At 35.5% G+C, this 27,175-nt stretch overlaps 1 protein-coding gene across 2 annotated transcripts in view; it reads right to left on the reverse strand.

Moving 5' to 3' along the window:
- Nucleotides 1–7,177: 7,177 nt before the first annotated feature.
- The window catches only part of LOC138309205 (uncharacterized), a 40,575-nt gene continuing 20,577 nt past the window's right edge, over nt 7,178–27,175 (reverse strand). Inside the window, exons 8-9 of one of the 2 annotated variants that reach the window (XM_069250356.1) lie at nt 25,630–25,760; nt 7,178–7,310 (exon numbers count right to left, since the gene is read on the reverse strand). In XM_069250356.1, the coding sequence (XP_069106457.1) occupies nt 25,661–25,760 (100 nt within the window). In that variant the 3' untranslated portion in view covers nt 7,178–7,310; nt 25,630–25,660. Of the gene's footprint in view, nt 7,311–23,188; nt 24,550–25,629; nt 25,761–27,175 lie in introns of those variants that run through there. The other variant, XM_069250355.1, reaches the window with a different exon arrangement.

Consider the following 27,175-nt stretch of genomic DNA (forward strand, 5'->3'; position numbering starts at 1 on the left):
GTGATTTGGGTGCCCTCTGAATGCCAACATATTTAACAACAATAGGTAGGTATTGTTTTAGGAAACAATAGGAAGGCAATTATCTGAGATTTACCTGTATTTCAGTATCATAAGTAACATTATATGCATGCAATATGTATTGGTTTAAATTATTAAAATCAGATAATTGTATCTTATCTGAGGTATATAACTTTCTTTACATGGAAACGGAGAAGGAACATCCTAAGCAAAATTGGTTAGTATTTCTTAAGCGTAAATTATTTGAGCTAGGTTTTAGTTATGTTTGGACGAGACAGACTTCCAGCGATATCTCTCTTTTGTCTCTAATTAAACAGAGAATTGAAGATCAGGCCAATCAAAATTTATTTAATTTGATATAAGTCTCAAGTAAATGTGATCTTTATAGGCATATGGTTGATAAAGTGACTTTGCAATTCTATTTGACTAAATCATTGCCAAATTAACGAAGAATTATGATTACGAAATTTCGTCTTTCTGCTCATAATTTAGCTGTAGAATCCGGGAGATACAGGAATGTAGAAAGATGTTACAGATATTGTCAATATTGTAATTTATTAGATGTTGAAGATGAATATCATTTTCTTCTTCTCTGTCACTTTTACTCTGATATTAGGATGAAATATATAAAGAAATATTATTGGCAAAAGCCATCAGTTCATAAAGTTATCGAATTATTAAACTCAAAGAGTCAGAAAGAATTGAATTTGTTGGGAAGATTTATAGTAGAATTGTGTAATTACATTATTACTGAAATGTTTTTGTCTTCTAAGTGCTGCTCTCTATCCGATATTTTCGTGTCCTTTAATCAGTCCATTCGTCCGCAAGTTCCTTTTTTGTCATTTGTACAGGTGTAATTTTAGTACATATAACTCAATATTGTAACTCTAGGTGCAATATCTAATTCAAAGTATTATATATTGGTTATTCTGTTTACATTGTATGTATTTAATTCATATGATTACTTTTTTTGGAAAATACGCACCGCTTTAGTATTTTGTCAAATGTATTCTTTAGAATTGGTGTTATTGTGTAAATGTATATGCTTGTTTGTAGCCGATAGGCTAAATGACCTATGATAATAAAAAGAATTAAATTGAATATAGAAAATTATTAACTAAACATAATCAGTGCTTTAATATACTTGAATATATATATTGTAAATGCTAAGAATTAAAAAGGAGCTACATGCGGATTACTAAGAACAATGCATTTTTGGTTCCAGGTGATATATCAGTCATCTTGTTGGTGTTTTTTTTTTAAATGGCCGCCGCAGAAAAGAAGTTTTTTTATATACTTTTTTAGAGTTAATTTTCTATTTCCTTCTACTCAAAACAAAAAACATGCGTTATGCAATACAATAATCCAAAAATATTGCAGTTCCTTAGATAAATCAATTTGATATTGGTGAACATCATATCATACACATCATGTAAATTCCCAGTTGGACAACTATAAATTCCAGGTAAAAGTTTTGTATTATAAATGCAAGCACTCTAACATAAGATGACAATTTATTTCATTATTGATAAACAAATAGCAAATCACAAAGTAGGGTCGACCATGAGTCAATGATTTATGAATATTTCCTTCTCTCTTTCTTTTGAGAAAATCGCAAAAAAATGTCATTTGCCACTACAAGATTTTGTTATTATGTGTACCTTATATTTACCATATCCTTTAAATCCCTTTATGGCAATCTTCAATTTACTCTGACAACATCAATTGGATAGTATTCTATATATAACTTCTTTGTGCATATGCATATCATTTCTTTCATTCCTGCATATTTAATCGATATTGATCGAAAGGCTTTTTTGTATCATTAGCAATGTCAATAAAGCTAGAGCGCATAATGAAATTTGCCTCCCTCCAGTTGGTATTCATAATGCCAACTGAAAGCCAATGCTTATATCAATATTTACAACCTGAAACTCTCTCAAGGTTATCTGTATTTTACACAATATCATAAGCCACCTATATTTCAAATTATTTTGTAAATGTTAAAAATATCAAAATATATTTTAATTTTCATGTATACTTTTCAAGCCATCATTAGGTTATAGAAGCTTTTGTTAGGTATTTTATTTCAAAATAAGTATGTTAATTTAACACTGTTTGTGTCCGTTTTTATCATAATGATGGAATTCAGTCTGTTTTATGAAAAATAGATCGTGGTTTTAATCTAAGAAGCATGCATTATGGGGAATAAACACAAAGAGTAAATTCTGCAATCATAATTTGAATAATAATAATTTAAGGTATCAAGCAGTGTCTCGTTAAATTCAGTGATTTCATTCTGATGTACTGAAAATACAGTTTCTGTGGGTTTTTTTTTTATTCATATATGATTTTCATATGTATTTGAGGAAAAGGCAAAAAGATGATTTCAAGGCCATTACATAAATCACAGAAATGATCATGCCGCACAAGTATATGTATGGATTTCATGATTTTAGTGGCACCTCCAAAGTTGAATCTTTGTTAAGCTAGCGAGATGCAAACAACATATTTCATTTTGAACATTAGTTTACATAAATGTTAGAAGAAATGAAATTGTAAACCATAATTTGACTTCATGGTCTGAATTTAATGTATGTACTTGTTTCACTTATAACTATAAATGTAAATGTAATATTTTTTGCAATACTGCCACAAATGCTAATATAATTCAAAATGATTTTTAGTTTTAATTTATGTTGATTATATGACATTACTATGGTGTAAGATAAACCATTCTGTTTTTACAATTATCATTATAGTAAAAAAAATAAATGGTAAATATATGACTTATTCATTATAAAAACATTAAGCTGTTAGGCAGATTTCTATTCCCCAAAAAACAGATACTGTGTGTTATATGAAAATTAAGCTTAATTCAAAGCTTTGTGTATCTATCAGCAGTCAAATGTCTTGTGCCTGACTTTGATATCGATTATTTCAACAATATTCAACTGATCACAGAAAAACCATATATATGCTTATTTGACATTTTTCTTTATAAAAATTCTTATAAAAAAAAGATTTTAAAATAAAGAAAGCAAAAGTCTTATATTCATTAAAAAAAGTTATTTGTACTACACTCTTGTGTTGCTCACTTATGTATGCAAGTAAAACCATGCACACATAATGGCGGCCTTATATTGTCTTTAACCTCAGGTCTGTTTTCAAAAGCATTATTTAATGTACACAGAAAGAAAGTTTGATTAATTTACTTTTTTTAATTATAACTTTTAGGTATATGAGACTTAGATAGCAAGATCAGTAACAGAGATTATGTGTTCAAGTTAGATGGGGGAGTCACCAGTGTGTATAGATTGTGTGGACAAGCTAAGGTACTAGCCTAGCTGTGTATTAAGTGCCATTATACACATGCAGGCACAGGGGGAGTAGGAGGGGGGGGGGGGGGAGACAGGATTGAGATGTAGTACACAGTATAGATCAACAGCATTTAGTACACAGTATAGGTCACCGGCATTTAAATTAGCTGGTTAACGGCATTTAAATTAGCATGTCATAGGTCAACGGCATTTAAATTACTGAGTTGAAAGGTTACTGAAAGTACAAGCCAAACCTGTTCCGATAATATCTTCTAGATCTTAATATAGATCTATTAGCAATATGATTAAAATACAGATCACCATTATAGAGTACGTTACGTAGTGAATGATCTGTACTTTAGTAAAATCGATCTATTAGTATTATAACAGCTAAATGTCATTGAAAAATGCTCACCTCTGTTTGGAATATATGCAATTCATTGTCTATGCATGAACATTTGTATGCTTTGGGAGACTGAGACACGGAAAACACATCTAACCCAAAAACAAACTGATAACAGTCATGTCAGTCGTTTCGCTTCGTTTATGCTAAGCAAGAACAGGGACTACCACTTTTACGAACTATGACATGTCTCGGCCAGGAGACAAAAACAGAGCCTACCTCACATTCTTAACTCAGAGCCAAGAGTGTGGCGATGTCAAGAGAGACTTTAGGAAGAACAATCAGCATACGATCCAAAATATTCGCATTTGACGACGTTTGGACTAACTGAGCTTAAAAGGTAAATGCGCTTCTGTAGAACGAACGATTTCAGCTTTCTCAACCGCTGTGGGTTCGGACACACTTGGCGACTAGTTATGCAGATTGAATTTTGAAATCGATCTGAAAACGAAGTGGCCGAAAGGCAACCATTTTGGATTTAAGCGATATCGCTATTTCCCAGACTTCAATTACTGAAGGTTCTTAATTTGAAATGCTGGCTATGTTGATTTCATATGTAGTCTCCTATCCTCGATACTCCATGGGTTACTATCATTGGCACTATATCCACCCCTGGACTATCTCATAGTAAAACTTGAGTCAGCTCAGGCAAAAAAAAAAAAAAATTGAATCTGAACACAGCCCTGTAACGACTTCCTTCGCAGATTACATAGAGAGCGATGCCCAGCTTAAGACACAGAGTCAACCTTAGAGTACCGTTATACGGACTTATATTTAATTACCTGTTCTGTTGCCCCCTGTTTTACTACGAGATAGTCCAGGGGTGTACATAGCGTCAGTGATAGTAACCCATGGATAATCGAGGATGGTAGTATCCATGTGCTTATCAATCATCAAATGCTTCAAAAGAAGAGGGAGAGAATTTGAAAGGGAATAGCAGTGAAAACCACAGGGACCTGGCACGATTTTTTGTAACTAACAGTATACAGATATATATTATAGTATAGTATATTATAGTATGTATACTGTTGGTTAAACATTTTCGTGCCAGGTCCCTGTGGTGAAAACCACTCTCTTTTCTTTGACCAGCAAAGATAATTCAGTGGTCTGCGCCATGATCTCGAGATTAGAGTTTCTTGTTAATTCATAATTATAAACAAGGGGTAAATTTGTAGATTGAAAACAAGCATGCGCATTACAACAAATATTATTTTTTATTAAAATCAACACACAATATTAGCATTCACTGAGAGACATTTTGGATCAGTCATTGGCTCGCAGATTCCTGAAAGAGACAAACTCGCAGTAAGCTAACAACACATGTCCCCTGCCGTCAACTAAATTTTCTAATCTATGGCAAGTTATTACTAAAGCTAACTTTGTTCTATCATTGTGTGAAGTTTGAACAAATTCTATTGATGTGTTCTCAACTTATCGTCCGGAAACTAAAATTTGTAAAACAATAAATTTTTAATCGCAGTGACTTTTGTAGATGACCTTTTGATCCCAAATCAAATCCCAAGCTGCATCACCTCTTATGCTATCATTGTATGAAGTTTGAATAAATTCTTTTGATGATATCAAGTTATCATTCGGAAACTAATTTGCGGAAAAGTTCCTTTTTTTCAGTAACATGACCTTTAATTGAAGTTGACCTTTCGACCTTTAATTCAATCTCAACCTATATTTTCTCATATGCTGCCGGCAGGGGACTTATAATTAATAAAAAGATCAAATACCCAACAGCAATGACACGTATTCTCTCATCCCTGTCCTGGATACTCCAGGGGTTACTATCAATGCCATTATATCAACCCCATCATTGATATTCCTTGGGGTTACTATAACTGTCGTTGTATACAATCCATCCTCGATACTCCAGGGGTTTCTATCGCTGACATTACATCCACCCCTGGACTACCTCATATAGTAAAACTGAAGAATTTAGGAACGGCACAATGTTTGTCTTTGAAGTTGGTCGGTGTTCTCCGTGATCGGTCAGTTCTTTTCTCCTGTAGTGCCTTCAGTTTTACTAATAGATAGGCCAGAGGTGAACATAACGAAAGTTATAGTAACCCCTGAAGTATCAAGGATGCTATCTCGATAGTCTAAGACGAAGTTATAGCACCAAACAATTACAAGATTCTCAGTGTAAATTTATACGCTAAAATCCTAAAATTTCCCCCTCTCTCTCTATATATATATATAACAACAAGAGGCCAAAGGGCCTTAACGGTCATCTGACTACCTTGGCAATGATCGTATAGGAAATTAACTAGATAAAGTGTCATTGTAGCCATCTTCGATTTGTGATCACCCATACATGTAACAACACTTTGTCGGGACCATGTCAGGATCATTTCTAGAACGAATATACGTACCCGGCCTGCTATACCTTTCGGCCGGGTACAATTGGTCCAGTAGAACTAAGAAGAAGTTCAAAATGTGTTTTCAAGAAGGCTGCTGTGGCGGCCATCTTGGATTTCGAATCAACTGAAAAAATAACAACACTTTGTCGGGACCATGTCTGAATCGTTTCATGCAAGTTTCAGCCAAATCGCACCGGTAGAACTTGAGAAGAAGTTCAAAATATGTTTTTAAGATGTTGGCTGTGGCGGCCATCTTGGATTTCGAATCAACTGAAAAAATAACAACACTTTGTCGGGACCATGTCTGAATCGTTTCATGCAAGTTTCAGCCAAATCGCACCGGTAGAACTTGAGAAGAAGTTCAAAATATGTTTTTAAGATGGTGGCTGTGGCGGCCATCTTGGATTCTGGATCGACCTGAAAAGCAACAATACTTGGTCGGGACAATGTCAGGATCATTTCATGTAAGTTTCAGCTAAATCGCACTGATAGAACTTGAGAAGTTCAAAATGTGAATAGTTAACGCACGGCGGACGGCGCACGGCGGACGACGACCGACGAAACATGACGACTATAGGTCATTCTGACCCTTCGGGTCAGATGACCTAAAAACTCAACGACCTTCCTCCAGTTCTTAAGCTATTTCTTGATGGCTCTCTTAAGGAATATAAATGTTCATAATATTTATGTAAATATTTATTTTCCTGAAGAGCCATTCAGAAATGGCGAAAGTACTAGAGAAAGGTCATTGAGCTTTAATTGTCATACACATGTATATTCAACTCTACACGGATACCTGCTTTTTCTTGACTTATATATAGATTGTTCAAAGTCACCTTCAAGATTTCCGCGATCGAATTTGGTTGATATTCATTTAGAACTTTATGACAAGTAACAATTCAAAGGAATAACGTTATGGCCAGTAGAGTTTATACGTTTCTGAGGCTATTGGGGAGGAGGGGTGTCGACATTCCCTGTTATGTCATGGCAACTGATTGAGTAAAACGAGGGAAGGGACTTATGAGATCGAGACAAAAGTTGTCTTTTACCTGGATGACCAGTGGCCGGACCCGCTGGTGTTTGACCACTTGACCAGACACAATTCGGATCCCCTAATTCAACTCCGTTTGATACACCATCTAAATCTGAGTCAGCCATGCATAAATCCCTGGTCCAGACATGCGCAGACGAGGCAAAGTCCTTAAAAATATTAAACAAATCTGCGGTAAGTAATTAGTTCTTTTAATACCTTTATGTATGAAAACCCCCAAAATGAGATATAACTGACACCGTGACCTGTACATGTAATTTACCCCGTGTATGTCGGATATTAGAGATTTGTATGCTTGTTCATAGTAAAAACTACCGTAGCGACCACCTCTGTGTAAAGACCATCTTTTAAAGATCAAATCATTAAAAGTCACTAGATTAAACGTGAATTTCTTTCTATTTCGGATATGTTATGTAGAATTTAAAAAAAATGAAACAAACGCACAACTAATGAAAGACTTTTCTGTAAAACGTCAACTTCAGGTTGGAAATAAGAGTCAAAGTTCAAAAGTACAATTTTTCGAAAAAGAAATCATTAAAAGATCTTCATCTCAAATTCTAGAAGGCCTAAAGACCTGTTACTGGCCACATAACACGCTGAGCTAAATGTCCTGGGCTACCAAGTTTGGTCAAGTGAATGGCACAAAAACAACAACATTTTCAAACAACTTCTTGTGAAGTTATGAAAGGTCTAAAGACGCGATGTTGGACCTATGATATGCTTTGATATAGGGGTGCCAAGTTTGTTAATACGAATGACCTTGACCATCCATGGTGTAAAGTAAGTAACTTTTGTAGCCGAAAAGCTGCTGTTTTTGATAAGAGAAAAATGTCATTTAGTTGTCAGCGGTGTAGCTTCTATAAATCAAGATCCTTATATAATTAGTGGTCCAGTTCACAGGGATTTGAGAATTAATTATGTACAGTTTATATAATCATGGGCCCACCAGATTGCCCTAAAAGCAATTTTAGACGTTTAAGTCTAGATAAAAAAACGGTAACATCATTCCTATATTTTAATGTCGAGTGGGTCCATGATTATATAATCTGTAAATAAGATTTCATGATCCATGTATTTCCTTTTATTTAATACTGTATAGCCTGCTATTTTAGCGGGCCAGCATGCTTGTGATTTGAATAAAAAAACTATGGTAATTGAATTTCAGCTATTCGTCTTTTAAGGTATACATATCCTCAACTTAATGTTTCACATCTTCCATTACTCCAAGGGTTACAATCCAGTGGCGTAGCTACCATTGACGCAAAAACGCAACTGCGTGCACATTTTTTTTTTCCAAAATCAGAACACGTAGAAACCGACACTAACATTATTAAATTTGTTATCCGGATCGCTTTTTAATTTTAGGTTTGCTTTTTTTCGGAAAATTATATTTCCGTTCCGTTTCCACCCTCTATTACATATCCACCCCAACATGCCCTTAGACGTCGATATCGTCATTGACATTTTCGATTGGCAAACAACCAGGAGGATGATTGTTACAATGAACTTTGATAAGTGACTAGTCTTCGTTGCTATCACAATAAAATAAGTGTGCAAATCAGGAATACATTTATACATTCAATTTTCATTTGGTCCTTAGCAATTTTATGTATACAAATGATCCAATGGAGTATCACCACTTACATGTACTAACTTTGACTGTCTATTAAAACTCTGTTTTCTTACAAAATTATCAAAATTGCTCTACCATTTAATCGCAGTGTAGTAGGAAAATCAACAAAGACATGGCAAAAATAGAATGTAAACATATGTCTGCATACAGATATGGCGACATTTACAATTAGAATTTCTAAATATAGGTAATTTTCAATCTGCAATATGAATTAATCCGTTTTCAGTGTGTTTTTTAATTACCACGCTAAAAACGCTTTAAAATCGTAAAAATACTTCTTAAAACTCATCTCAGCCATTCTAAATAGTTCTTTTTCCTGTGGGGACCCCCCAAAACACAAAAATTCTCACGCCTTTGGCGATATTTACAATTAGAATTTCTAAATATAGGTAATTTTCAATCTGCAATATGAATTAATCCGTTTCATTGTTATTTTTTCTTCGCAACTTTACCACGTTAAGAACGCTTAAAAATACTTCGTAAAACTCATCTCAGCCATTCTAAATTTATAGTATTTTTTCCCGGGGGCCGAACACCACGGATCCACCCCCCAAACAACGGTTTTCTCGCGCCTTCGGCGCTCGGACTCCACTTTGCGTGCACATTAATTTCCCGCTAGCGGCTCCACTGCAATCACTAACATTATATTCAGTTTTACTATGAGATAGTCCAGGGGTGGATATAATGTCAGTGATAATAACCCCTGGAGTATCGAGGATGAATATATCATGGATCAAAATTTTGCGATCGCGTCAATGAAATGCGAATTTGCGAAAATATCATTCACACGAAAAGAGCCGGTGTAAGGTTGATAATGGACCCCCGTTGAAAACTGACCACGGGTCATTTTTCAACATTGAAAAATGACCTTTAGGGCACCTTTTACACCGACCCGTTGAAAAGTGACCCCATAAGAACTGGTTTATCATTACGAAACCAAACGCTATACAAACTAGATATCGACAAACATTTTCCCAATGACTCGATCTAACTTTGGAAAAAAATGATCAAAAAATGAATATCAAAATTCAAGATAATTATTTTCAATGGCCAATGTTCATTTTTGTTCATTTTCATCGATTTTGTTACGATATCATGAAGCAAATAAGTGGAGAAATGTAAAGGCGGTCAAACTAAACATTACATATTTACCATCGATTGACTGACATTAACATGGTCAAGATGTTTTAACTTCACAAAGTACACATGCAGAAAAATAAATCAAAAGACAAAAATGTATATTGTTTATGTTAACGTTCATAAAATGTAACTATTATTTGAAATGTGCATGTCCAACCTCAACGAAAATATCAGGGGCGTAGGAAGCGGGGGAGGGGGGGGGGGCAAACATGTCTTTTTGCCCCCCCCCCATTTTCGCCCAGTAAAATGTTCTAAAAAATGCACATTTGGAAGAAAAAAAGGGGTATTCATGCACATTTTTGTACTTCATTTTAGAAAATTTTCCACTGCGCGGCGCGTTTCCTAAAACGTTCAAGCACGTAATGTTCAAACCAAACGAGACTAAAAATGTCCATTAAGGGATTATACTATTTAAAAAAATGCTTCTTAAAAGATTAATTTGCTTATATGTCTTCAATTCATTATTATTTTGAGTTACACAACAATGTGCCGATGGTGTGAATCGGGGATATTCAAATCGAGCTGGCTTGCATAATGGTATGACAAACTCACAATTATCATTTCTAAATGTAGGTAACTTTAAGTCGAAAAATTACCGTGTTAAGACCGGTACTCACAAATTCATCAAATACATCATAAAACTCATCTCAGCCATTCTAAATCGTATTTTTTTTTCTCCTGGCAGACCCCGGACCGCCCCAAACACCTCAAATAATTCCATCGTAAAACTCATCTCAGTCATTCTTTATCATAAAATTTTCCAGGGGATATCCTTTATTTGCGTATTCATTAATTTCCTGTTAGCGACGCCACTGTCTATAGAAGTGTACAAGGATTATATGTAATGATAGATGAAAAAAGTATATCAATCACCTACGGTGGGTGCGGGGCGCCCGAGGGGGGGGGGGGGGGGGTTGTTACGAAATATTCAGGACCTTTGCCCCCCCCCCCCCCCCCCCATTACATTTCATCTTCCTACGCCACTGAATATAACATGTATTTATAAATTACAAATGAGGTCACCGGAAAGTTTCTGATCTACGAAAGTCGGTTGCAGTTATTAAAGTAAGGACAAGAATTTATTTCCCGAGTTATTAAGTGATATTTACGCTTTATATCGGTTAAAGTTGCTCCACCGCCGACAGAGTATAAATGATGTTCATCATTTGAAAAATAATTGGTGTTTAATCATGTATATATGATTGATAATATATAATCATGTCTAATTAACACAAAAAATAATGAAAAAAATTGCCTTTGGTGCATGGGCAATCAGTACTTCATTCCATATAGGATATAGTGCCACAAAATTATTTCGGGATGCAATTAATTATTTTTTACATTTTTAACTAAAAATAAAATGAGAACCTCAAACTTTTCAATGGTGGTAATGGTGTAATGTAAGTAACTTTTGTAATTGAAGAGAAATACTAAATCGTCTGATCCTGTTTTTGATATTGAAAAAATACCATTTGTCGGCGGTGGAGCATCTTTAACTTACAAGGATATATAGATCTTGTTAGATCACTTAATAGCAAATGAAGGCTAGGTATAGATATCTATTTTATATATATATTTTTGAGCCCCACAGGTGTGATTATGTGCGACATAGTGCGAATGTATGGTGTAACAAAATAAGACTGATGGATTCATATATTGTAAACATTTCATGATTTATAATGTGGTAGTTGATAATAATTTCCAAACTTATTAATGTCATTTAGTAATAATAACTGTACATTTTACACTTGGCTTTAGGCTGGCTTTCACTTAGGGTGACCTAACAGGCTAAATGGACTAAAGCGGTGAAGAATGAGTGAACAGAGCTATCTAGATCTCATGTTAATGATTCTTAATTAACGTTTAAAGTTTAGTCTACAAGTTTGCCAGTAAAGTTTTCATATCAAGATATCATTCCTTTTACCGTAACTTAGGGGCCGCGGAGGTGGAGTGGATAGAACGTTCTACCACTAGCCCTCTACGTTTTGGTCGCGTATCTCACGTGGGGCAGTTGCAAGATACTGGCCGTAGGTCGGTGGTTTTTCTACGGATTCTCCGGTTTTCAACTAACTAAACTTGGCACGTCCTTTAATTACCCTGGTTGTTTATAAGACGTAAAACGAAAATTAATTACCCTGGTTGTTTATAAGACGTAAAACGAAAATAAACCAAACCTTTACAATAAAAGATATCATACATGTACAACTACGATTTCAAAATAAAATTAAGGCTCTAAAGAGTTTTTATCTATGTAGAAACAAGAAGTCTTTTCCAATGTCCCAATCATTATTAGAGTTTGTAAAACAAGTAACCCCCTATAAGTAGTTTTTAAAGTTGATATATGATTTTTAGCAAAAGTATTCAGATATCAAAACAAAGCTCAACTAATTGTTAAAAGTAAATTTAAGAAAATAACGCAAATACTTAGCATTAAGCGAAAGGTTTGCGAAATTACATGCTGAATCCGCTTTATTCCGCTATTTTTTTCTTTCGTATGTTAAGCTGTCAATTTTCAAGTTTAGATTTTGTTAAAAATCAACTCTTCTTGTTTATTAGGGAATTAAAATTAATTTAAACAAATATGACTTTTACCCATAGTATGGACTTTCTAGCTCCCATCCATTCCCTTCCCCAACTTTCACACTAACCTAAAGAAATAACGACAACAATTAACAAAACAATTTTGAATTGGTTACAAACTTTCTCTTTCCAACCATCAGAAGGTACACTGTCGGCTCAAATGTCTCTATCAGATATAAGTTGGGCTGTAAATATATCATCGGCGAAAGTATAAACTAATATGTTTAGTTCAAATTATATGTGCCGTAACTGGCCGAAAATTTGGACATGCTATTTTTTCTTCAATTATCTATTTAAAACCATAAGATTTAAAGAAAAAAAAGCGGTGAAAATCATTCAAATGGCCAGACAAACATATATAATGCCTTATAAACGTTAATTAGAACAAATAGGTTATGCACTGTGAAATTCTTGTTTTTATGCCTTACACATATTTAGATGGAAACATACCTTCAGAAATCACTTTACAATTACTAATACTGCAAAAATGTGAACTACACTGAAGACGTTAATGTAATGATTTTTGGCAGTACTGCCAAAAATAATTTTTAACTCTTTTTTGTAGTTGTAAAATTTAAACCAATGCATTGAAAAGTATTGTAATTCTCAAAATGTTGGTAACTGTTGGAGTTGAATAACATATTAAAAGCTCATCTTGATTCGTGACTATGAAAAATACGGCACATATAACTTTAACATTATCTGTAAATGAATATATATCAAAAGTTTTAAAAATGTACCAACCAGTCCAAACAGGTTCCTAGCACCAGATCCTTGCGCGGTCAAGTGTCCTACCCCCGCCCACGTGTGTTTGCCATGGGGGCACGGGTTTGGGACGCCCCTGCCGTTAGGGATATACTGTAGGTAGCCGGGGAAAGCCGAAGCTACCCCTAACGCTGTGCAAACCAACAAAGCCAGAAACATGGTGTCCATTGGATCGGAAGTTCTGTGGATTATAAGTACAGTGGCTCTGGGAGTTTGTGTATATCTATGTAGGACGAGTGACGTAATCCGAACGTGTCGTGATCTCTACTGGATGACGTTAGACGTTACGTAAGAAGTGAAGATAGGACGGAGAATTATTGTCACGCACAGGTAACTGAGGGTACAAGTAGGACAATATGTCTATACGCCTGTACAATCTTGTAATGTATAACTAAAAGGCACTACACTACACGCTACTGTGATAATTATAAGTGTAGTGCGATTACCAGTGGGTCTCCGACGATGGTCTAATAGAAGACCACAGTTTTCTTTCGGTTCTCTCGTTTGAATTAAAATTTTAGAACTTATGGAAAGTTTTAAGGCATTGAAACAGGTACAAATTTGTACATCCTATTCAATACATTTCATTATACTAAGAGAACAAACTAATTAAAATTAGACTTGTACAACGATGTTCTACGATACGCTCCAACATTTGATTAGATTGACTTAAAGAAGCGCATCCATATTAGGCCAAAAAATAAAAAAAATAAAGAAATAGAAAAAAAAAAAAAAAATATGTCTGTTCAGGATTACCCGACCGACCCTAATTTTATAACCCCAACCCTTATTTTTTCTCCCACTTTTCTACGAAAAATATATATATAAAAAGTCGGGATTTCGATCTTAAACTCCGGTTCCGGCCATTATTTTAGAGTGGAAAAAAAAGAGAGAGAGAGAGAGAGAGAGAGAGAGAGAGAGAGAGAGAGAGAGAGAGAGAGAGAGAGAGAGAGAGAGAGAGAGAGAGAGAGAGAGAGAGAGAGAGAGAGAGAGAGAGAGACACACACACACACATCCTACCGACCCTATTTTTTTTTTGGCCACTGTAACCCTAAACAGACATATTTTATTTTTGGCTTTATATATTTGACCACTTTGTCGAAAACACAACTATATGTGTAATATCTGGAGGTGTTTATAGACCCACTACCTTCCCGAAACGGCTTTTAATTTTCAAAATGGGAATGTAAAACAGAATTGATAATTTGTAGTGTCGCAAAAAATATAAGCTTACCGTTATTGCTACACTCATCATTGCCTTCTGATCAATTAAAACAAAGAAATGAGTTAAATGTTAATTTTCATAACGCGGGTCGTGTTAGGTTTGTCGCCGTCGACGGCGGGAATCACAATACGAACCGCGTTATGAAATTTAATATTTTAATTACATTATTAAGAAAGTGATGATGTGCGTAGTCTAAACGTTAAATTAATAACTTATGTGACTTCACACAATTATCTATCTCGTTTTGCATTGCCATTTTAAAAATAAAAAGCCGTTTTGTAAAGGTGGTGACCCTTTACCCCATCGATATACATTTTATCATTGTTTGGAAAGGTGTAGAGGGCAATAAGTAAGCCTTAATTCTGAGGTCCAGTAAGAGATACAACACATTTATCTCACAGGAATCTGAGAATTCGTTACAGATTATATAATTTTGGACTCACCAGCGTGCCCTAAGACCATTTTTAGGTGTTTTAGCTGTCTAGATAAAAAAAATCGTTAAAAATCATTCTCTACATGGTACTAGATAGCCGCTAAAGGTAGGCGGGTTAGAAATTTTGAGTCTATGAGCTTTCCATCCTTCTCGTAATAGTAATTATATAATCAGTAACTAATTCTCAGATCCCTGTGATTTATCTGTGCTCCTAATAGCATGCAGACGAAATATATAAAAGAACAACAAACAGCAGCTAGAACGATAGCCTAAAAATTGTTTTAACTTTGTTTTCCCACATGGATCGGACCCATGTATAGTAAAACAGCAATTTGATTTCTGCTAAAACTTTTATCTACGTAGTACACCAGGCATCATTGATAATCCAGGGGTTACTATAATTGACGATATATCCACCCCCTGGACTACTGAAGGCAGCTAAGGAGAAAACAAGAGATCACAGAGGAATCTTGGCGCCCACCAAAGACTGATCTATGTCTGACAAGAGTCAGATGGATCTTTTCTCTACTTTACAAACTTTAACAACCAAATCAACGATGGCTGCCTGGCTGCCATCTTGTTGACTGATTGGTCCCAATATTCAAAATGCATAATTAGGATTCAAGGGGAACCTACAAATCTAACTTGAAAACAATCCCTTTAGCACTTTCTGAGAAATGGCGACAACAAACTAGGGACAATTCACTCAGGCTAATTCTTTTACATAACCAAGAAGCAAAATATGGCATAACTGTATTGTTCTACATTTCTTATGAAACATTTAACTCAATGTATTGACAAATTCCACATCATTGTTTAGTATTTTAATTGATACCGTTGTAATTACAAATAGTTGATCAATACGATTAAGCAGGTACAGTATGAACTCTGTACCCATACCCCAGCAAGTCACGCAAGTTAAACAAGGGGGCCTGTATCGCTCACCTGGTTTTTTGTTAGTAATTATCACAAGACTCTGACAATTAGAAAAATAAGCAAATTTGACTCCCAAAGTTTAATTTTGAATCACAACCATACAATGATGCTATTGATACCATACAAATATGCTATCCAATACATAGGTTCAGAGACAAAGTAATTTAAATGAAAGTAGTAGCCTAATTGACCTTTTTGACCTCGCATCTATTGCCGTCTAAGGCCCCGGGGGTCAGCCCTATCATTTGCACAATTTCAAATCCCAACCCTATAAGGATGCTACCATTGCATTATAAGTGCTCTTCCATTCTTATTTGCAGAGAAGAAGTCGTTTATATGGAAATAGCTAAATTAACCCCTTTTGACCCCACCCTTCAGGCCCCCGGGGGGTCAGCCCCATCAGTTGCAAAATTTTGAATCCAAACCCTATAAGGATGTAACCATTGCATTATGAGCGTAATCCCATGTTAAGCTGTAGAGAAAAAGTCATTTATATGGAAATTGACCACTTTTGACCCCGCCCCTCGGGCCCCCGGGGGTCAGCCCTATCATTTGCACAATTTGGAATCCCCACCCTATAAGGATGCTACCATTGCATTATGGTAGCTATACCATGCTTAGTTGCAGAGAAGAAGTCATTTATTTGGAAATAGCCAAATTGGCCCCTTTTGACCCCGCCCCTTAGGCCCCTGGGGGGTCAGCCCTATCATTTGCACAATTTTGAATCCCCACCCTATAAGGATGCTACCATTGTATTTATGGGTGCTATACCATGCTTAGTTTCAGAGAAGAAGTCGTTTATATGGAAATAGCCAAATTGGCCCCTTTTGACCCCGCCCCTCAGGCCCCCGGGGGGTCAGCCCCATCATTTGCACAATTTGGAATCCCCACCCTATAAGGATGCTACCATTGCATTATGGGTGCTATACCACACTTAGTTGCAGAGAAGAAGTCATTTATATGGAAAAAGCCAAATTGACCCATTTTGACCCCGCCCCTCAGGCCCCCGGGAGGTCAGCCCCATCATTTGTACAACTTTGAATCCTCACCCTATAAGGATGCTACCATTGCATTATGGGTGCTATCCCATGCTTGGTTTCAGAGAAGAAGTCGTTTATATGGAAATAGCCAAATTGACCCCTTTTGACCCCGCCCCTCAGGCCCCTGGGGGATTAGCGATTGTCGATTGTTGTCGGACGCCGGACGGTGCAGTATCCCATAAGCTCACCTCAGTCCTTCGGACCAGGTGAGCTAATAAAATGATTTTTAGGCAAGACTATTCACCTAATAAGGTGTAAATCACTACTGTCAGAGCGATTTGAGCAGTTCTAGACAAAAGTTGCATTACTCTACGAGCAAGGGACATGGTTCGGCATACAAGATGTTCGACCACATTGTGTAATGGCGGACAGGAGCGAGTTTGAAAGTCCCACACGCATTTCACCACCATGGGCTTTTCTAGCATGTCACAGTAAAACCGACTGATCGCATTAAAAAAATGTGAACAACTACCGTCGGCCATTCTTCGAGCTCCCCCCAATGCCGCCTCAGCGCCCACTAAGTCAGAGGTACATGTACGCACCCCCTGTGCACCCCGATTCCGTTAACCTTCTCCACGGTATGCCTGTCGGCCATTTTGTAGACCGATTGGTCTCAAAATGGAATATGCACACTAGGGCCCTCGGGTACCCTACATATGAAATTTGAGAAAGATCCCTTCAGCACTTTCTGAGAAATAGCGATAACAAACTTTAGCTATCAAAATCAAAGATGACTGCCTGGCGGCCATCTTGTTAACCGATTGACCCAAAAATGCAATATGCATACCTAGGTCCCTAGGGTATATGTAACAGCACTTTCTGAGAAATAGCGATAACAAGAATTGTTAACGGACGGACGGACGGACGGAAGGAAGGAAGGACGGACGATGGCAAAAGGCGATTTGAATAGTCCACCATCTGATGATGGTGGCTAAAAATTTGAACCAATCACGCCCTGCAAAGATTTCCTTTCAAAAACTACAGAGAGAGCAACGCCCAACTTCAAAGCAGAAACATATATACATATGTACACAGTCAACCAAACAGTACCGATATACGTCTCTTTTATATACAGCGTAACTTGTCTTGGTCGGACCATGTACAAACTGGAAACTTGATTAATTATAGTACTTTAAACCTGTACAATCGGGAACCTGTCTACTCTTCACTTGAACATATTTTATGAATGCTTTTAAACGTCCCGTAATTATGCCTTGCCTCCATTCTGTTCCCGACAAGGTCTGTGGATTTTTATTTCTGTCACAGTTAAATATTATAGATCATTCCTTATAGGTAAACTTGCCATGTTTGGACCACGTCAAAGGACTAAATTACCTGTTCTGAAATAGTCTAGGGGTGGATATAATGTTATTGATAGTAACCCCTCATGCAACACAAGATAAATGAGTACCACCAGATGTAGGAGAATATATTAATGTGTCCGATATGGCATGTGTTTATTCAACATAATTAAAATATTAACACCGCTATCATCTAAATACAACGCATACATATCTAATACAACTATAAAATGAAACATGTAAATCAAGGAGAATTAAATAAACCACACATTTTTTAATTTGACTATAGCTGAATAAACTTTAAACATAAAAAATATACATCCTTGACATTCTAGGGGTTACTATCACTGATGTTATATCCATGCGTAGAGAACGTATGTGATTGGAACCCATGAGTATCGAGGATGAATAAAACGTACAAACATACGTCCTTGACATTTCAGGGGTTACTATCACTGATGTTATATCCACGCGTAGAGAACGTATGTGATTGGAACCCATGAGTATCGAGGATGAATAAAACATTAAACATACGTCATTAAACATACGTCCTCGACATTCCAGGGATTACTATCACTGACACTTTTATCCACGTGTAGAGAACGTATGTGATCGGAACCCATGAGTATCGAGGATGAATAAAACATTAAACATACGTCCTCGACATTCCAGGGGTTACTATCACTGACTTTTTTTATCCACGTGTTGAGATTGTATGTGATCGGAACCCATGAGTATCGAGGATGAATAAAACATTAAACATACGCCCTCGACATTCCAGAGGTTACTATCACTGACTTTTTTTATCCACATGTATAGAGATTGTATGTGATCGGAACCCCATGAGTATCGAGGATGAATGGAACATTAAACATGCGTCCTCGACATTCCAGGGGTTACTATCACTGACTTTTTTTTATCCACATGTAGAGATTGTATGTGATTGGAACCCATGAGTATCGAGGATAAATAGAACATATCAAACATATTGTACAAACATGAAATTAGTTACAAACCTACAGTCAGTGGCCACAATGGTATCAATACGGTACCCATTATTTCTTACTATATAAATGTATATTCTTAGTAATTTTACATTTTTTAAAACTACTCTCCAGATATCAATTGCAGAGTTTAATGTAAAAACTTCAAAGTTGACAACATAAAAGCTAGTTTCCTAACGTTTGTTTTGAAATAATGAAAATGTTCTTCAATATCTCTGAGTTGTGAGTGATTCTATCCAAACAAAGTTTGAAGACGCTGCCATTTCCTTCTTTGTCATTAGTAAAATGGTTTCATGAAAATTACATGTCTATAATTAAGATTGATTTCTCGATAAATATTGCACGGAAAATATCTTTAGGAATAACGACTAAATATATGTTAAATTGCTATCAATATACAGCAAAATTGTCACTTGCGTGATGTATTATGGCCACTGACTATATATTTTATAAACCCCTGATAATCCAGGGGTTACTATCACTGTCGTTATATCCACCCATGGACTATATTATAGCAAAAACTGAAGGCTCAGTGTGTGACTACAGTTGAGACAGGTATAGCTTGATCCTTATATGTATATAAAAAAATCAAAGAAATATGATTGACAGTGTGGCTTTAGAGTTTTTGTAGGCCTGTGATTGGTCAGTTTTATTTTCCTGAACTGCCATAAGTTTTACTATAACATATTCATGGTGTAGGGATTATGACAGTGATAGTAACCGATGGAGTATCGAGGATGATATATTATATTACATATATATGATGGATCTTCATGTATTTGAGACTTGATAATTGGCACAAATTCTCAACCTTATTCTGTATACAAACATATGTTATTAGCACATAGCAACATTTTCTTAATTTCATATTAATTAATACAGAAATAATATTATAACCATTAAGTGAGAGCTGTCAATAAATGAGCATGATTCTTATCCCTATCCAAAAACTACAATCATTAAGAATATGAAATCCAAATAACTAAACTTGTTCTGAAACATCTTCTATTAAAAATAAAATTGGAGTTATCCCCCTTTAACTAGTAATTATTAATATTATTATCACTATACTGTAACTAATTCAAATTATTTGTATATATAAATATATGTAATAATGAATTGCAGAATGAATTCATGTTTATACTTTAAATATGATCTGGAGAGGACTTAAATAGGCGTAGCCTGATGTCCAATCCTATTGATGTACATAATATCAATAAAATATTGTTGAAATTGAAAAAAGTGAGAGCAGTTTCCTAATTTAACATCATAAAATGACATACTGTATAGCCTATTATTTTCGCGGACCAACACTTTTTTTTCGATCTGATGCAAAATGGAGAAAATCCAATTTTAGTGGTTTAAAATTTTCGCGATGTGGAATTACGGGTACATTGTATATATTGTTCAACATTATCTCAATATTTCGCTGATAAATTTTCGCAATCATAGCAATGTGCAGGGAAATTACGAAAATATCATCCCCGCAAAAAATAACCGGTTATACTGTAATTGAAATAGATGGCAACACTGATTGGTTTTGTTTATTAGGTTTTGACAAGGATTTATAAGTGATATATACGTCCTTGGTTATGATCAGGAATGTTGGTGTTATCAGAGATTTAAATACCGTAGTCAACCCAAATAAGCTCCCAGGGCATTTAAAAATGAAAAGGTGCTTAATAATACAAAATTATTACAAACCTGTTTTGGTATTTATTGATGCCCGGGCAATTAAAATTGAGGCCTCAAAAGGGGGGGGGGGGGGGGGGGGGGGTCTGGAATCTGGACATTGGCGCTTATTGGGTCGAATAAGGTAGTATACAATATAAATCTCTGGTGTTATAAGCACATATCAGGTTTCTTTACCTTTGAATAAATATGTATACCATATTCAACTTAATAAGCGTCCCACACCAAAGTTGTTTTAGGTACATACAATATCCAATGAAACTTTATGTGAAAACCGTGTGCAGTATATGTTTCACGATTTTTTTTTTTTTTTGTAAATTGATTAACAGCTTATGCTGTGAAATAATTTTGTGACAGATGGCCCAAATTCGGTCATATTAAATGCTCTTTTATTTTCCAATTTTTTTTAACCAACCTGCATGGGCACTTAAAGGGCCACTACCTTTCTGGAACAGCTTTTAATTTTTAAAATGGGAATGTAAAACGAGATCGATAATTTTGAAGAGTCGCAAAAGTTATTAACTTACCGTTAATACTACATGTATCATCACCATCTGAACAATTTGATGAAAATAAATAAAATGTTAATTTTCATAACGCGGGTCGTCTTATGTTTTCCGCCGTCATACTAAATACCGCGCGGTAGTTGACTATCACTGCGACAGACTGCAAAACAGCGAAATGTCTTTCCTCTGTTATCATATATTACGCAGGAAATCGTGCATATGTTTGGTGTTGTAACCTCAGCTTAGGCCATCGGTATATATTTTCTGGTGTTATTAATGTTTTTAAGAAACATTTATGGTTTGCTCTGGAAAGGTAGTGGGCCTTTAATGGAGTCGAATAAGATATACCATTATACATTTATGAGTAGTTGATTCCACACATTTCTTAAATAATATAAAAAATATAATTATAAACCTATACATGTATTATGTATAACAATATGGATCAAAGAAGTAATAGCAAGAGTTTTCAGATAAAACTGGATCCTTATAAACATATGTCTGTAGAGTACAAATTACTTGGAGTAGTAAACATTGGGCAGAGAAGTAAAATCAATGCTAGATTTTAACTGTTGTATTTGTGTGTCTGTAAGATACAAATTACTTATGCTCGTAAAAATGGGACAAAGAACTAATTCTAACAAATGTTTTTTTCAAGGCAATTCTCCCCCTTAACGAGAAAAAGAACACAAATACACTCAAATAAAGATAAAACTAAAACTTCAAGAGACATTAAGGGAATACATAGTAGCATGGCATACTCAATAAACTTTCAAAGACAAATGTTAAAGAACACATGTATTGGTGAAAGCCTGATTTAATTAAAAAAGAAAACTGGTTAAAGGCCAACTACCTTTACGATCGAAACAAAAAATAAAAGTTTCTTCAAATTTTTGGCATAGAAAAAGTATTTTTAAAAGTATTCTACATATGTTTCTCTGCCTCTCAAAGTTTTTATCTTTCCACATTAACTGACTTTTGTAAAGTTCGTATTCGCAAAGCTATTAAACAATTAAATTTTAATGTTGATTTTTAACATGTAGTCTCCGAACTATTGCGATCTGTAGTACAGGTTAACAGTAGTACAGTGCCGATGTCCATCAAGTGATGTAACTTGTTTTGTTGATCCACAATCTCCTTTAGAGTTCATTCCCTTGATACTATAATACATTTATACTGTTGGTAAAAAAAATTGTGTTGGGTCCCTGTGATCAAAAAAGGACTCAATGTGTATGCCTTTGAATATAAGTATATATAAGTTGGCTTATAACATATTGATCTGGAGTGTGAAGTAAAGAATTGGAAAACTAGTATCAAATCAATGAAATGCAAAGTTGAGGACATCCAGGTAGTTGACTGTGGTCACAACATAAGGAGCCAACTTCCATAATTTTGAAGAAAATATCGGGTTTATGTGTTGTTGGTTTGAAGGCAAGCTTAGGTGGGGGCGGAAAGCTGGAGTATTCGGAGAAAAAACCACAAATCTGCCGTCAGTACCTCACAACTTCCTTGCATGAGTTTTGTACACACAGAAGTGTAGGACTGATGTTAAAAAAGTAACCACTCAGCTACTGTAACTGTGGAAAACAGAGCAAGAAATACAAAACATATACATGTATACTCTATTCAAAATATTAATACTGGTTTGATTAAAAACAATCTAATAAAAATAACTAACATTTATATTTGATACATAATACATAACAATAATATCAAGTAGAAATCAAACACAAATATCAAAAATTATAAATATAATCAAACTAAAACGTTTGAAAAAAATCATTTATTGTGTAGAAGAGGAGTTGTCTCCCATTAATTTATTCACCTCCGCGGCTATATCTTCCAATTTGTTGACCTGAACAAATCTTGACCTGAAATTTTGCTGAAATTGAAGTCAATTTCACATGAAGAAAAGTTGAGGTCAAGTGAATTTATATCAAAATCTTCATATGATCACCTGAAAATTTCTTCCTGTGAAATTCAGGTCAATTTCTTATGAATTTCAGGTTCATTCCAGGTCAAGGTTTTGACCTGAAATGACGTGTTTTGCTGTTTTCAGGTAAATTTGACCTGAAAAGTTTCATCTGAATTTACTTGAAAATATTATACCTGTGTAACTCGTCATACTCTCTTCTAAGTTTTGTCATAGTCATTATGGCTCTCATAGTATTTTTTCTTAAAGGCCCACTTCATTTCCGAAACGGCTTTTGATTTTTAAAATGGGAATGTAAAACAAGATCGATAATTTTGTAGTCTCACGAAAATTATTAAATTACCATTAATACTACATTTATCATCACCTTCTGAACAATTGAATTAAAATAAAGGAAATGTTAGTTTTCATAACACAGGTGGTCTTATGTTTCCCGCCGTCGTCCTAAGTACAGCGTGGTAAGTGACTAACACTGCACCAGACGGCAAAACAGTGAATGACTCTCCATTGTTTTCATATATTACGCAGGAAATCTTGCATATGTTTGGTGTTATAACCTCATTATAGGCAATAGATATGTATTTTCTGATGTTATTAATGCTTTTTAAGAAACATTTATATTTTGCTCCGGAAAGGTAGTGGGCCTTTAACATCTTCCATCTAATAAATGGATGAGCATCTAAAAGCATAAGAGATACAAAGCCCTGAAAACACACATTTGGATTCTCTTAGTTCAAATACTGGAACATTCCATTATGTAATTCCAGGGGGATTAGGTTAAAATATTAAAGTTCCTATTTATAGCACCATAAAAATGCAGTCTTATCCATTGCATTTGTTTGTTCACCTGACTTTTCTTTTTCTTCTTGTGCAGCTTGCTCCAGGTGATGCTACTATGCATCCTTGATATTCCAGGGAATATTATCACTGTCTTCATATGCACCTCTGGACTATCTCATAGTGACCAATCACATGCCTGCATTCAGAGACATACTTTGACGAATACAGAGAGCAGCACACAACTTCAATGCCACACATTGTACCGTTATTCTTTTCTTTCGATCTATTGACATGCATAGAGCCTTCAGTTATCTATAACGTAAGTGATAGTGACCCCTGGGATATCGAGGATCTCCTTTCTCGTTCATTTCTTATCAAGTGGATTCCTATAGCTGTGTATCTGAATCCTTGGATAAACTCCTATTAAAGATATAATAGTAGAAAATAATAAACAAATTTTGAATAGTGTGGAATATAATAAAAGTTCTTTCAATTTCATTAAAGGCTCACTACCTTTTCGAAACGGCTTTTAATCTTTAAAATGGGAATGTAAAACAAGATCGATAATTTTGTAGAGTCGTAAAGTTATTAACTTGCTGTTACCAACACACTTATCATCACCTTCTGAACAGTTTGATTAAAATACATAAAATGTTTATTTTCAATACGCAAGTCGTTTAATATTATCCACCGTCTTCCTAAATACCGTGGATATTAGTGCGCTAGACGGCAAAACAGCAAAAGAATCTCCACAGTTAGCATATATTATGCAGGAAATCTTGCATATGTTTGGTGTTGTAACCTCATCAAAGGCCATCATTATATATTTTCTTATGTTATTTATGTTTTTAAGAAACCTTAGATTTTGCTCAAGAAGGGTAGTAGGCCTTTAAGATTTTATTGATATGATATTCATCAAATAGATTGGACATCAGGCTAACGTTACGCCTATTTAAGTTCTTTCCGATTTAGTTATACATTATCTATTCATTGTATTTAATGGTTTGTGTTAGGATGTAGTTCAAGAATAATAGAATCTTACATGTGTCTGTCATGTGGACAGGGATATCTCAACCCGACTGAAAGATTTTTGCTGGTGAACCCGAGGCTTGCAGAGGGTTGATGGCCAAAATCTTTAACAAGGGTTGAGATATCCCTGTCCACCTGACAGACCCATTTAAGATTCTTTTTCTCCCATACTTAAATGAAACATTATGAAAATACAGTTATATCAAAACATTTCCAGTACAGTATCGCCATCATAGAAACGTTGCAATGCATCAAAATCAATGATGTTGTCGACGATAGGCACCGTATGTAATGATGACGTCATGTCATTGTCTAGCGTGTGTGAGTTGTCTTTTGACTATCCCGGTAATAGACAAAGTTATCTTTTCCCTAGCAACCGCGGGATAACCCTGTTAGTATGGGAGAATCATGTTTTGTGTCACCGTACCATTCATTCAGATCTTTATATAGTACAGTATACAATGTAGTTACCATAAAGCAGTAGTCTAGTTGAATCCTCTCGTCAGTGAGTCGTCTCCTGGTCCCCTTCAGTGAGTTCTTTCTCTGATACCCACGCCATGTAAGTGTTCCAACCAAGAGCAACAAAGTTAACAACTAACACCCTGTAACATAGAAAAGGTCAGTGTAGTAAAGGTAATGGGCAGGCCAATTTTAGTGTGGAATATAGAGAAGACAGCTGAGAGACGACAGCTGACAGTAACACCCTATAACATAGAAAATGTCAGTGTAGTAAAGGTAATGGGCAGGACAATTTTAGTGTGGAATATAGAGAAGACAGCTGAGAGACGACAGCTGACAGTAACACCCTATAACATAGAAAATGTCAGTGTAGTAAAGGTAATGGGCAGGACAATTTTAGTGTGGAATATAGAGAAGACAGCTGAGAGACGACAGCTGACAGTAACACCCTATAACATAGAAAAGTCAGTGTAGTAAAGGTAATGGGCAGGACAATTTTAGTGTGGAATATAGAGAAGACAGCTGAGAGACGACAGCTGACAGTAACACCTATAACATAGAAAATGTGTCAGTGTAGTAAAGGTAATGGGCAGGACAATTTTAGTGTGGAATATAGAGAAGACAGCTGAGAGACGACAGCTGACAGTAACGCCCTATAACATAGAAAAGGTCAGTGTAGTAAAGGTAATGGGCAGGACAATTTTAGTGTGGAATATAGAGAAGACAGCTGAGAGACGACAGCTGACAGTTACACCCTATAACATAGAAAAGGTCAGTGTAGTAAAGGTAATGGGCAGGACAATTTTAGTGTGGAATATAGAGAAGACAGCCGAGAGACGACAGCTGACAGTAACACCCTATAACATATAGAAATTGTCAGTGTAGTAAAGGTAATGGGCAGGACAATTTTAGTGTGGAATATAGAGAAGACAGCCGAGAGACGACAGCTGACAGTTACACCCTATAACATAGAAAATGTCAGTGTAGTAAAGGTAATGGGCAGGACAATTTTAGTGTGGAATATAGAGAAGACAGCTGAGAGACGACAGCTGACAGTAACACATCCTTGATACTCCAGGGATTCCTATCACTTACATTCTCTACACCCCGGACTATCTGATAGTGAAACTGGTGCAACATAACAGAACAGGATATTTAGTCCTTTGATGTACATTAAAAGGGCCGTATAACAGTACACTGTTGTGGCTTTAATGTTAGGCATCGCCCTCTCTGTAGTCTTCAAAGGAAATTTTTGCTGGTCTGTGATTGATTCAGTTTTTTTCTTCTGAGTTGCCTTCAGTTTTACTATGCAATCAGTCTGTGATGCTAATTTTTTTTCGCTGCTAGTCATTTGGAAGTGGTAAACCCCATAATTTTACTAGTCCGATTATTTAATCACTAGTCCAATTTAAATATATATATACCGCTGTTTTGTTTCAACACTTCAAATTAAGTCATGATCAGTTTACAATTTTTTTACCCGAATTGTAGTCTGTATGCTTATATGAAGACAAATTCTCACAAAATGATGCATCCGGACTGAAATAACTGCTTAAAG

The sequence above is a fragment of the Argopecten irradians genome, chromosome 15, assembly GCF_041381155.1.
Source record: "Argopecten irradians isolate NY chromosome 15, Ai_NY, whole genome shotgun sequence".
In the NCBI taxonomy this organism is placed as follows: Eukaryota; Metazoa; Mollusca; class Bivalvia; order Pectinida; family Pectinidae; genus Argopecten; species Argopecten irradians.